The following is a 14,179-nucleotide window of genomic DNA, read 5'->3' on the forward strand; positions in this document are numbered from 1 at the left end:
TGTGGCTCGCCGGACTTGTGAAAAAAGATGGCAGCCCGCATATGTTCGCGGGCGAACAATGCGAACTGGCCATCACTGTCTGCCACTACTTTATGCTGACTACACACAAGACACCGTAAATGTGATGGCAGAAAAAGCATAGATTCAGGAAAACATGATTTCATTTCACACATGAAAGGGATGTAAAATGTTCAGGTAAAAAAGTATAGTCATAATAAGGACAACTTTGTGATCTCAGAATGTACCTGCATGCCTTCTTGGCCAGAAATCCCAATCCCAATGTCTGCGCACTGAATCATACTGACATCATTTGCACCATCACCTAGGGAAATTATGAATATATGTCAAGTTACAGGTCATCTAATAAACAATATTTCATAGTTGCTTGTAGTTATTAAACTTAGAGAAGCTTCATAAACGTTGTCATTAAAATAAAAGACGTAGAAACACGACAGGTGATGATATAGCTAGCCTACTTTTCTAGGGTATTTTTCTAGATTGTGAAGAAGTAGAAAATTGCTTAAAAAGTGATGTGGCCTCAATGTACAAATACTTATGTGAACTCTAAGAAGGACTGCATTTCGTTATAACAAATCTCTAATGGTTACCTATAGCAAGCGTCATGACGTTCAGCTTGTTGCGCACCAGTTTGACCACCATACTCTTCTGTAGAGGTGTAGCACGACAGCACAGGACAGAACGACAATACTTGGTCAACTCCAAAAATTTTTCTTCCAAACCGCCTTGGAAGATTACAGCTAATGTAATTCCATCGATGACCAGTCCGACCTCAGGACGAGCCATGGTTGTGTCACAAGTGTCTTCTGTCTTTCGTTTTTTAAAGCACCACCTCTTCTTTTTCTCAGGGGAAAACTTTTTGACCTCTTCGAGAGTGCAGTCCAAAATAGACTCACAGGTTTCCTATGACACCAGATACAAAGGACACTTTCTGTGAAGTTCCAAAAATTGTTGAACATGTAAATGACATCTACCGGGTTGAAACCGGTACTATATCCAAGTCCATGCCTCATAGTAAAGATCAGGCTGTGGGACGTGAAATAGCAGTGCCTTTTATTAAGTACAAATGTAGAAGTGCTAACATTGTGTTTACATCTGAGTTGAAAGATATCACAGACCGTGATGGCCAGTTCGCCCGCGAACACATGCGGGCTGCCATCTTAACTCACAAGTCCGGCGATGCACAGGTAAGTCCTTACCTGTGCCTGTGCGCAAGCCGGTCTGAAACAAATGCGGTCACCGGGAGCAGGCAGTTCCGAGAACAGCCGCTGGGGGCCTTCATCGGGCTGTTCTCGGAACTGCCTGCTCCCGGTGACCGCATTTGTTTCAGACCGGCTCCCGTCACAGGTAAGGACTTACCTGTGCATCGCCGGACTTGTGAGTTAAGATGGCAGCCCGCATGTGTTCGCGGGCGAACACGGCAAACTGGCCATCACTGATCACAGATTCTGTCATATTTGGTGGGAAGAATAGAGCCATATGTAGTGTATTTTTTTCCATCAAAAGAATGGACACTATAATGGAACCGGCATCTCCTGTGAAAGCGATCGATCGAGTTCCATTAGTGACCGTCATGTGATGAATCTGGTCACTTCAATGTGGTTTCTGTTTTTGCTATGACACAGATGTGAACAGAGCCCAATGCAGTAAATCTTCACTGGTGTTTTTTTTTTTTTTTTTACGTAGGACTGTAGGCAAACATGATCTTAAATCAGTTAATTATCTCAGCAAAAAGGGTCAAGGCGAACCACATCAGCTCTGCTACACCTATACTACCAACTCCCTTAACAATTTGCCAAAAACTTAAAATACTGCTACATCAGAAAGGTGAGGCATACCTGTGGCACACCTGAGTTTGTCAAGCACTTTGTGTGTCTTCTAGTTATCGCTATTTACTTAAGCTGTTGGCCGCAGAACCACGCCATGACACCCAGATGTAAGAGACTATTTCCAAACAGAGATTTGCGTGTGCCATATGTGTGTTTAAGAATGTGTAATCGTTTGAGGCTTGGACTGAAGGAAGAGGGAGAATGTGTTTTCAATCTTTTAAGTCATTATGTTAAAGGGGGTGCTCCAGTTTGATCAGATAGAATTGTTACACTGAAAGCCTGTCCTGTGTGATGTCCTGGTCGAAAACACACCCATACACCTGAAGCCTGCCCTGTGAGATGTCCTGGTTGAAAAGCACCTGTACACCTGGAGCTTGCTCTGTGTGATGTCCTAGTTGAAAAGCACCCATACACTTGGATCTTGCTCTGTGTGATGTCCTAGTTGAAAAGCACCTATACACCTGGATCTTGCCCTGTGTGATGTCCTAGTTGAAAAGCACCCATACACCTGGAACTAGCTCTGTGTGATATCCTCGATGAAAAGCACCCATACACCTAGCTCTGTGTGATGTCCTAGTTGAAAAGCACCCATACACCTGGAGCTAGCTCTGTGTGATGTCCTCGATGAAAAGCACCCATACACCTGGAGCTTGCCCTGTGTGATGTCCTGGTTGAAAAGCCTCCGCACACCTGAAGCTTGCCCTGTGTGAGGTCCTGGTTGAAAAGCATCCGCACACCTGAAGCCTGCCCTTTCGATCATGCGTGCTGTTCAACCCGGACATCACAATGTCAACTTTGTTCACTTCAGTTCTGATCACACACCCATTCCCATAGTTCAGAATGGCTATGGAGTGACTTCTATTGATTTCAGTGGTGTAACAGCCATGCATAAATATCAAGCTATGGCAATCGCCAAGGTGGAGGCAACATTGGGAATACTAGAACCGCTTCACTTGGGATATTAGTGAGAATTCCAAATCTCATACACCTACCAATGTAATATTCTATTAAGGCTAAGTCCACATAAGCACTAATGGATTCGGTTGTTCTCTTCCGCTAAAGAACAAAAAAAAAAAAAAAAGAAACTGTGTAATATTAGTTACCATTTTAGTATCCAAGCTTGACTCAGTTCCCTCAGGTTTCCGTTATTTTTGACAGAAGAAAAACTACTGCAAGACTTTTCTTTTCAGCCAAAATAACAGAAACATGATGGAAATGAGCTTTCCTTTTTTTCTTTTCTTTTAACATTGAAGTTAATGAGTGATGGATAGAAACAAAATTGTTTGTTGTATCCGTTATTCAACCTGTTTAATGGTTCTGTTTTTTTTCTGTTCCTCTGATGGACAATGCAGATGTGAACTCAGCCTTAGCTAGAAAAAAATAAAACTGAATAATTAGTTTAAAGACTATGGACATCTTTGGGGGCTATTTAGTTTTTGCTATTGCATCCCACTCATTATGGGTCTTTTTTCTCTACTGTTGCTTCCTCCTTCTCAGTGAATCTGTCAGGAAGTTGCTCTGATAGCGCTATCTATAGTCCTCATCTCAAAAACACTCAAACTAAATTCTTAGAAAACCGATAATTTTGCTATAATGAGTGTTAATAAGCAAAGTACAAATAATAACTACAGACGGAACTGTCACAGGAGCTCTCTGATGGCTTCACTGAGAAGGGGGAAGAAACAGTGTGCAAATATACTCTATCCTCTGGATAGTTCATCAATATCTTATCAGTCGGGGTCCGACATCTGAGACCCCTGCCGATCAGCGGTTTAGAGAAGGCACCGCTGCCTTCTTACAGCTCACCAAGCACAGCACCGTACATTGTATAGCAGCTGTGCTTGGTATTGCAGCTCAGCCCCATTCACTTGAATGGGGCTGAGCTGCTCCTAGGCCACATAAACAATGAATGTGATGTCACTGGCCTAGACTAGGCTGAGAGAAGACCGCGGTGCAACTGCAAGCACCGCTGCCTTCTCAAAGCGCTGATTGGCAGTGGTCCTGGGTGTTGGCCCCCCACCGATCAGATGCTGATGACCTATCCAGAGGATTACTCAAACAGCTGATGACGATTGCTACATCTTGTATACAGGGCACAGTTTATAGAGGCTTCACTGTGAGGAGACTCCTAGAGTTAGATGAGACGAGGCTGGGAATGCAGCTTTTACAGAAGTGATACATAAGTCGCACCATGGATGAAACCATCTCTGATGAGGACCAGAGATTGCTTATATTAATGTTCTGCAAAGAACAGATGGGGAGGACCTGGCATCAATACACGCTGACTGGTACAGCCCTAGTAAGAAAAGCTTGAGGAGCTCTGTTCTATAACATGGACATTCTGGAAGTGAAAACAATTGAATGAAGTGTAGCCATTCAATATACATGTACCACTTTTGTTTTTGCACCTTGAAAACATAAGTCTTGAATTACAGTATGTAAATGGGTTTCCAAACTGCTTCTAAGAACTGGAATATTTTGGTCCTGACCCTCTATGGAAAGGAGACCGCACATGCACGGTCCCTTGCATTGAAATCAGTGGGAGTTAAAGGTGTTTTCTGGTACTTTTCTACTGATGGCCTCGCGATGGGCCATCAGTGTCTGACCAGTGGGGATTTGACACCCGGCACCCCCTGATCAGCTGTTCTGCAGTAGTTCTGGCACCTGAATTACACATCTCTGTCCATGTGTGTAGTACTGTAGATGGAGCTGGTTACTGCAGAGCTACATCCACTGCAGTAACCAGCTCAGTCTACTGCACAACTTCTGGTGCCAGAGCTACTGCAAAACAGCTTGTCAGCAGGGGTGCAGGGTGTCCGATTTCCACCAATCAGATATTGATGGCTTATCCTGGAGGATAGTCCATCAGTAGAAAAGTATTGAAAACCCATTCTCTAATGAGTGACAGTAATCATTAGATGCATTGTCAGATCTGCTGACATATATTTCACAGGAATGTAACATTTCAGTTGGGTTTTTGAAACCAGCAAAACATGACGTCCATTGATGCACCCATTACTGTCACTATGCAACAAGACAGGTATAAGACTGGTTCTACAAAGAACTTTCTGACTAAATACATACCTGTCATTTACGGTTTGCATGAAGCTATTTTAAAATAACTACTAGAATATAATAGTCATACTGTAAAAAATAAAATGTATTACTAATCTTTATTGCAACTTAATGCTCCTCGGAGCCTCTATAAAGTTAAAAACAGTCTATATTCTGTATGTAACAGTACAGTATGTATTCTGTAACAGTCTGTATGCCATATTTGTACATATGTATTCATATAAGAGATGTTAATTATACTAAGAAGGTAGGGCTAATAAAAACTGGAGCCATCATTGAAAATTAGAGGCACACAAGACTGGATCAAGATCAATGGAGGTATTGAGACAAGACATGAAGGTGTGGGCTCCTTTCAATTTCTGGAAAGGTTGAAATTGATGAGTTGTCACAACCACATTATTGTACCTTTACGCCGTGTAAATAGGCTCCCAAAAAACTGAAACAAATATTGTTTTTACATAAAATTACCATACAATACCATAATACCGCCATATAGTAATCAGTAACTAACTAGGGGTGGTTTCTCACAGCATTGTTTGGAATAGTCTTTTGAGCCAAAGTCAGAAGTGGAGTCAAAGAGAATGGGAAATATAAAGGACTTATATTTCTCCTCCCTGCTGGATCCACTTCTGATCCAGGGAGGAAGTGTAGAGTAGACTGATGGAGTGGTAGAGACCACTAAATGGTTGAGGCCTTGGTGTAATTGCCCCTTTTGCAGATGCTATAATCTAACCTTGCATATAGTTGTCAACCATGTAACCATAATTCAACACACCTTGCTCTCAGTATTGATTGTGAAAACCATGTCGCTCTGATCCAGGAGTTGGCAAGAGTAAGCAATATTAACGGCGGTCTCTTGTTTGTCACCAGTCAGCACCCAGACGTTGATGCCAGCTTCTCTCAAGGCAGCAATGGTGTCTGGAACGCCCTCCTGAAGACGATCTTCTATGCCTGTTGCACCTTAGAAATGGCAAGAAAATATTTGTATTTGCTAATTATCCAGAAAGAAATATCTTGATGAGTAAATATGGGTGGGCAGGCATGGAGTCAGTGGAGGCAACTGCCTTCAACACAGCTCTTGCATTTGCCCACTTTGCAGTTTCAGTAAAAAAAAAATATAACTTTCTTTACAGAGACAACTGAGCTGCATCCATGTAGTTTGAAGGCCCTGCGCCTATGAATAAAACATTTACCGTAACTGGGCTTCCACCTATATTTGACAGGGGTGCCATACGAAATTGTATACAACCTCTGTGCCCCTAAAGCCTCATCACGCATCACATTTTAGGTACATCACCCTTCTAGACCGCATTCACAACTGTGGGATGGCTGTGCCTGTTTTGTGGACTGCAAACTGTGGCTCCCCAAAACATGGGCACCAGCAGTGTTCACTCCGCAGCCCTGTTGTGGAGTCATAGACATCAATGGGTTCATGATCCACAAGATGCGGCCGAGGATGGGACATATCTTTTGTGGCATGGAGGCACGGACCCGGGAGCACACAAACACATGGAAGCCCCTTCTGTGTGCTTCCGGGTCTATGCCTCTGTGCCGTAAAAGATAGGACCTGTCCTACCTTCAGCTGCATCTTGCCGATCGAGGACCCATTGAGGCCAGTGGGTCCGCATTGTGATGCGGAGTGCATGCGGCCGGTGCCCGTGTTTGCAGACCTACAATTTGTAAGCATCTGGGTGGGGGGGGCAAGGAATTTACTAGTGAGATAAAATATATGGAACTAAAATGAATTATAAGAATGTGCGCTGGTTAGTGGCCAGAGGCTATCAGGAAATTGTTGCTTTCAGTGCTTTTACAGTCACTGGTTTCCTAAAGGCTAAGCTCACAGGCTTGTATGTTCTTAAGTAAATACTGTAGATCAGATGATTCAGACTGAATATTGCTATCAGCAGACATGCCACTGCAGGGAGAGGAGCAGTCACCAGGGATTCATAAACCTCAAGTACCTATAGATAGAAAACCGGTTGGAGGAGTTTTAGCTTATTCTTTAAATAGTTCCTGGTACTTTACATTAATACTTTTACAGTAAAGACTAAGATATGTAAAGTGTCTGTGTCTCAATGATATCTCCCACAATGCTCAACCAAATTCTTCTAGAACAAGGTGCACCAAAGCCTGGACTAGAATGATTGCCTCTAGGCAAGTCTTACAGAAGAAGTACATGTGTTATTTTGTGCAATGACAGTCAGTCAGTCTGCCTTGTCAGTAATTCTGGATGCACTGGCTCAGGTCTATGAGGACTTTCCTTCGCATCATGTGATACTAGGATCAGGGGGTGTTTTTTCTTCTCTTACTCTTAAAACTCTAGTCCACCAAATTGTCACCTTCATAACTTCCATCCTAGCTAGGAGAATTCCACTGGTGGTTAAGGAACAACCATCATGAGTAGTACATGGCTTGGTAGGGCATATGCTGAAGCACTTAAAAGAAAGCTATTATGGTAGATATATAATTTACAAATTAAAACCAGATAACAACATTCTTTTTTTTCTAACCCGTTTTTTTCCCCTTAATTGCAGATGTTTTTATTGTAATCCTGCCTGTGATTATAAAGAATTAATTGCTGAAAAGTGTTCTCTACAGAACGAGAAATCTCAATCTATTATGAGGCTCAGTGGTGTGAAAACCGCAATATTTCAAGAATATTTTGTAGTATAGAGACCTGTGAAATTAAAACATTTCCAACAATTCTATTTAGAATAAAATTGTATTTAAATAGTAGGTTATTTTCTGCTTACACAGGCCCTGCAGTAAGGGTAACCATTCTTAAAGGGTAGTAGGCACAACTTACCAAGCAGAGTCAGATTCGTTTCCAGATGCTGAGCGGTTTCCATAAGCAATTCTTCTCTGTTATCAATCGCCGCTTCGGCTTCTTCACGGAAATTTGACCAACGTTCAAAATCTTCCTCACTCAAAACCTGATAACCAGATATAAATTGAAGATGCTTTATTCATAAAAGGTCATTTCAGTAACAGAATTGACATGTTCTGTCACACAAAACACAAATGCAATAATCTAAAGAGGAGAATGATATTGTAAATCAGCAAAACAGCCAAAAAGGCATAGAAAAAAAAAAAAAAAATCTAAGAAAAGGACAGATCAGCCTGATATACACTTAAACTGGTCATAGCCAGTGAAAAGTCCAACAGTGCCACAGATGACATTGCTATCGCAAGATTTTAATCCCAGTAAACATCAATGAAATCCAATGTGGCCCACTAATTTCTGACAAATTCAGCTCCACTAGTGACCTCTAGATGTTCATAGGCAATAGAGCTATCATATCTATTGTGCTTTTCCCTACTCTCTAACCTTTATTGAGCATGAGCATATCAAGCAGGACATATTTAACACCATGTGTTCTTGAACTGCAGCCACAGAACGTGTTTTTATATCTTGGGTTAACAGCATGAAGGAATTTATTGCAGCTTATAATGCCAAAAAGACAGATTGTTTTTCCCTAAACTGAAAGTTTATTCCATGATCTACTTCCTTGTTCTAACTTTTTTCATGTATAAAAAGTCTTCAGAAAGTAGAAACACACTGAGTAATGAAACAAAGCCAAAGGTGAAGCTGATGGGCACGGATTACCTTTTTAGCTATACACAAGGTTCGCAGTCCATCTCTGGCATACCAATCAAGGTGCCTCTGTGTTCTTGACTGGATCCTCCGCAGGTTCTTGCCCTCACTAATGTTAGCTAAAGAGAACATAATCACATTTTAGTTTAGCTGATCAAGTAGATCATGAGAACCTCTGCTATCCTCAGTAATGGGTCACCCCAGCAGCAGGTATTCAATTCAACTATAGCGCCAGCAGAGGAGAAATGAAGCATTACACAGAACTTATCAATGCGCAGACAACCCCTTAAAGAGGACCTGCCACTCCTCATGACATGTCTCTGTTGTCAGAAGAGAGGAATGGCATACCACAGAAAAGTAAGAAAGGTGATCATGATGGTAACCAGTTTTTTAAGAGGAATATAATTATTTACTAAAACAGACATGTCAGGAGTAGTGAGAGATTCTATTCAAAATGGAAATACAGCTGAGAGGCTACTTTAAATTCTCAGATATTAATGATCTTAGCTATATAGTTCAACATTAATACATGGAGAGGTTTTAGGGCTATCGTATATGGGACCCTTCCAGAACATTTTTTGGGATATCATTGATTTACGGTTCACTGAACCCTCAGTCACTTGGTTAATGTAGTTGTCAGGGATTTTGATAGTCTAGACTCTAGCCCCATCTAATCGGTGGGGTTCTGACTTACAGCTCTCCCTTTGATCAGCTGTTTGAAGATGCCACGTTACACAAGTGAGCACTGTGGCTGCTTGCTAGGTAAATGACGTCAGATTCATTGGTCACACACATAGTTGCCAACTGTCTTGAATTTGCAGGGACTGTCCCTGGTTTTCAGAGACAGTCCCAGAAAATTCAGGTTCTCCCAGGCCAGAAATGGGTGGGTTTAACAATAAACCTGCCCATAACTGGGTGGCTTCAGGCATTCCTGGGGGCGGGATTTTCAATGTCCTGATTTTACCAACCTAAATATTAGTAAGTATGCACATGGCCTAGGCACAGCTTTGTCTCAATCAAGTGAGTGGGCCTGGCCTGCAATACCAAGCACAGCTGCTATACAATGTACTGCACTGTGCCTTGTAAACTGTGAGCAGGCTGCAGAGCTCACTGGAGCCTCCTGGCCTCTTCAAACAGCTGATCGGAGGGGGAATCGAGTATCAAACTCCCGCCAATATGATACCGATGACCTATCCTGAGAACAGGCCATCAATATTAAAATCCCTTTAAAGGGGTTGGCCACTTTCTGGCTACCTGTGATCAATGTGTATGTAAGATGACTATATTGCACTTACTAATTTAGTCATTGTTTATATTATGTGCTGTTTACTATATTTCATAAGCCATGTCACCTTGTTAGGTAAATCTTCTGTGCTGTCCACATAAAGGTCTGGTCCATAAGATGGCCGCTGATGGAGGGGCATGTGATCTAATGCATCAATCAGCCTCTTCCATTGAAACAGATTTCAGGTACAGTGTATTTGAATGTAAGAGACATAACATGGAGGTGATTTGCCATTTGTGTGGACAGAATAAATGACTTGATAAACAAGTGGGCATACCTTATGAAATATGGAAAATGTCACATAATTACAACAAATATATTAGTAAGTGCCATATAGACATCTTACAAACACATTGGTCAACAGTAAATCTCTGATAGGATGTGATATGGTCAACATTTGATTAGAATAAGATACATTTTGTAATATACATATGCATAACTACTGGGTAGAACTGTCTGTCAGAAACCCTGACAAACCACTAGGTGAATACTGGCTAATGGCATATTGAATGGAGTTTCCTCCAAATTAGCCATGCATGAAGTATTGTACTGTAGAGAAATAATTTATTGGTGCTTACCTTTGGCTGGGTCATCTAATAAATCCATGATCACAGAGTCAGCTCCTTTGGTATAAACAACTATCTCTCTTGTTATTGGGTGACGAACCACCACAGACATTCTTTTCCTGACAGAATCAAAGCCCAAGGTATAGAGAAGATCAAAGGTGAGAAGGGTACCCTGTGGAAGCCGTATGGTCACCTGCTCAGGGGTGCGGGACATTAAGGTGAAGCTATATGCTCTTGCAGCATGCACTAGTGCAGCTTCGTCAGGACTCTCTGCCTCATATAAGAACTCGTCTTCAATATGAAACGTGCCAACAGTCTCAAACATGTCATCAATACAGTTGTCAGAGCCGTTCTTGCTTGCTGAAGAATCCTCTCTCCCATCACTTTGGTTTTCAGTTTCTCCTGAACTAGAACAAGGAGTGCCAGCTGGACTAACTTTGTTCTTCTTCGAACTGGATGGAGTTGCAGGGTCAGAATTAGGAGTAGCAGAGGAAGACTGGCTGAGACGCAACATTTTTAGCCTCTGGAACAAATGCTGAAATTTCTCCAAAGATGATGCTGATGGTTTAAGCAATGGAGTCATGGTAACCTTAAAAAGTCAACACAGAGAAACAAATTACTACAATTAAAACAGTAATGTAAGGAACAAGTAAAGACCAAGGTCCCAAACATTTAGAATTGACAACTTTTTTATGATATTTGGTAGCATAATTTACCACAACATGCCCTGCAAGGCTATAGACACTTTTGACATGGATTTTTACATGTCTGTGGTACAAATTAGCTGAACACCAGTTGAACAAAACATCTGGTGAATGACCATTTCATAGACCATTTACACATATTTTTGTCCATATTGGAGATTACAGTTGTTCCAACTGGCCATACGTATTCAATTAAACCAGGCGATGGATGAAAGATCTTTCTGAAAATGCTCTTTCCAAGAAAGAGCTTTTGTCCACAAATGATCATTCCTTGAAGATAGTTTCAAACGCAGCCAACTTCTTTTCAGAAGATCTTGATCTGTTATCGGTTGACTATAATGATCATTTGTCGGTTGAAATTTAGCAAGAATGATCATTTTGGTTTAAACATTAAAGAGATTGTAATTAAAAAAGTTTTCCAGGATTTTAATATTGATAACCTATACTCAGGATAGCTCATCAATTTTATATAAAATTCTGTAAAAATGTAATGTATATATATTCCTAATACATATATCAATGTAATAAATTAAATAGGTATTCATATATAGTAATGTATTATATACCTAGGTGTAGTAATCACCTGTTTCACCGTGTTTTTATAAAAAAAAATGTATACAACTTTTTGCATTGACAGTTCTGTAAACAATAAACAATACAGTTCAATTTAATCATCTTTCAATGTGTATGGACAGAGGATAAAGTGTAATAGTCTAAATGTCCACAGGGCCTACCCTTTGCCTTGGCTCAGTTGCTGTCGACACCACTACTGTATTGCAGATGGCCAAAGCCAGGAAGAAATCAATATATGGAGAACTTAAAGGTCTGGAGCTGCTTTGTGGCTTAAATGGAGACAGAGTTTCAATTTGGACTGATGCTTCCCTGACCTTCTTTAACAGCATCTGATCCGGGGTTACGTCTTTCTCCTGAAATAGAAAACACCAATTAATCTGTTTTTTTTCCATCCTTCTCAAACTGCCTTTATGCATCTATAAACTCAGACACATATAAACCGAGACCTCTTATTTCCCAATGGCGCTGACAAGATGTCTCAACGTGAAGACATTTTGATTGTTCAAAACCCAGGATTACAATGAAGCACTACGCGGAGGAAATATGGAACACAGTCATGACGTGGGAAAAATTGGTATTTTTAGCTCTAATTATTCTAATAGTGTGCAGCTTCCCTTTATTTTGTTCATTTTTATCTGTTTGACTATATCCCAATTAGCAGCATTTGTCTTGGAGCTGGCATCTGGATAGAGGAGATTTCATTAGTTGTTCTCTGGAACTTGTCCAGCATTCTCAGATTGTTTTTAGAACAGATGTTATTTTTATATATTTGATAATTAATGGAATGACATGATCCCATCTACTATTGCAAGAGCAAAATGGGGCACGCTGAATCAAAGAGCAGTTTGCATAATGTAAAGGATGGGGTTTTGTTCGGATGTTACTGTGGATTTAATAATTTGATACACAGTGTATATATATATATACATATACATACATACATACATACACACACACACACACATTATTTCACCAAAATCGTATGTTCTTTCTCCTCAGGGAATCTATATAGTATATAGAATTTCTTATTTGAAAGAAGAGTCATCTCTGTGGTCTCCGGTAGTTCTGGCGCCTCATATGCTAATGAGGTGATTCGGTTCGAGTAGGCGGTGACTAGAATTTGTACAGGGCGCGGTTTTCTTCTCCCTGGCTAAGAGCGCATCCTATCAGAGCGCCGCGCTCTTAGCCAGGGAGAGTCCCCGGTGGAGAGGATCGCAGCGGCGGCATAGGCGGCAGCAGCAGTATCCTGTCAGTAAGTATGAAAAGTTTTCATACTTACTGACAGAATACTGCTGCTGCCTATGCCGCCGCTGCGATCCTCTCCACCGGGGACTCCAAGATGGCGCACGCCTCGGGATGTGTAAAAGCTCTAGTTCTCGCAAATCTCGCGAGAACTTGAGCTCCTTCTCCCTGGCTAAGAGTGCAGCGCTCTGATTGGATGCGCTCTTTGCCAGGGAGAAGAAAACCTCTCCCTGTACAAATTCTAGTCTCCGCCTACTCGAACAGAATCACCTCATAAGCATATGAGGCACCAGAACTACCAGAGACCACAGCGGACGAAAGGGGGGGGTCCTCCTAAAAAATAATAATCGTAAATACATCACTGGGGGCCGCACTGTTAGGTAATGTAACGGTTTCTTTACATGTTTTTTGGTGAAAGGTCCTCTTTAAAATATTCTGGAGATAGGCCTCAGGACGCACTATTAGATAATTGCTTACAATCCAAAACTGCATGTCTCATCAAATTTTATAGGTGGTACCTTCCCTTGATGAATGTAAGGCGCTTGCCTGTCTGTATGCCAAGGAATGCTTGTGAGAATTCTTGCAACAGTATACACAAGGGCATATATATATCATCTAAGCAAGCCCAGGAAACTACTGTGAGGCCTACTTTATGTCGGGACCCAGCTCAGGTTACATTACAACCGAGTGTGACCTTTACAGGACTGCCACTCTACACAGGTCCCTACAAAAACTGGCCACTGCTTGAAACAAATAGATAAAGCACTGAACGAGGATCCAGGTATGTAATGGACATAAGAAGGAGATTATAGCTATGGACCTCCTCTCATCGCTTCCAGGAGTTTAAAAATGCTTTTTTAGAATAATATGCACAAAACTGAAAGCCATGGAGACAAGCAGAAAGGAAAAGAGCAACGTATACTTTATATTTAATCACAGATACGCAAGTGTCTGAGCCAAGAGAAGATTCAGCTCCAACATGACTGACTATGGTTGCCATTTGCAATTTTTGCAGTATGAAGAACAGCTACTGAGCAAAAAGTGCGGCAAGTTAAATCCTGTGGAGACTAAGAAAAACCATAGCATAGGTTTTATCATTTCAACAGATGTGCTCATCCGTTCTCCTCATGACTTATACTTAAACTTTATTGTAAGGTGGTTTATTTCTAAGGAGCGGAATTTTATATCACATGAAAGATGATGTTTCTCTAAGGCCTTAAAATTAAACATTTAGTGGCACCAGAGACACAAATGTTGTTAATGAAAAGAAAAACTAAACATTGTAAAGCACT

At 41.2% G+C, this 14,179-nt stretch overlaps 1 protein-coding gene across 4 annotated transcripts in view; it reads right to left on the bottom strand.

Moving 5' to 3' along the window:
* The window catches only part of ATP10B (ATPase phospholipid transporting 10B (putative)), a 500,197-nt gene that overhangs the window by 11,223 nt on the left and 474,795 nt on the right, over positions 1–14,179 (bottom strand). For all 4 annotated transcript variants that reach the window (XM_040441995.1, XM_040441996.1, XM_040441994.1 and 1 more), the window contains 7 exons: positions 11,807–11,998; positions 10,381–10,957; positions 8,530–8,636; positions 7,729–7,855; positions 5,698–5,882; positions 609–921; positions 246–322 (listed from right to left, as the gene is read on the bottom strand). In XM_040441995.1, coding sequence (XP_040297929.1) covers positions 246–322; positions 609–921; positions 5,698–5,882; positions 7,729–7,855; positions 8,530–8,636; positions 10,381–10,957; positions 11,807–11,998 — 1,578 coding nt within the window. The remainder of the gene's footprint in view (positions 1–245; positions 323–608; positions 922–5,697; positions 5,883–7,728; positions 7,856–8,529; positions 8,637–10,380; positions 10,958–11,806; positions 11,999–14,179) is intronic.

Source organism: Bufo bufo, chromosome 1, assembly GCF_905171765.1.
Source record: "Bufo bufo chromosome 1, aBufBuf1.1, whole genome shotgun sequence".
NCBI classification, from domain to species: domain Eukaryota; kingdom Metazoa; phylum Chordata; class Amphibia; order Anura; family Bufonidae; genus Bufo; species Bufo bufo.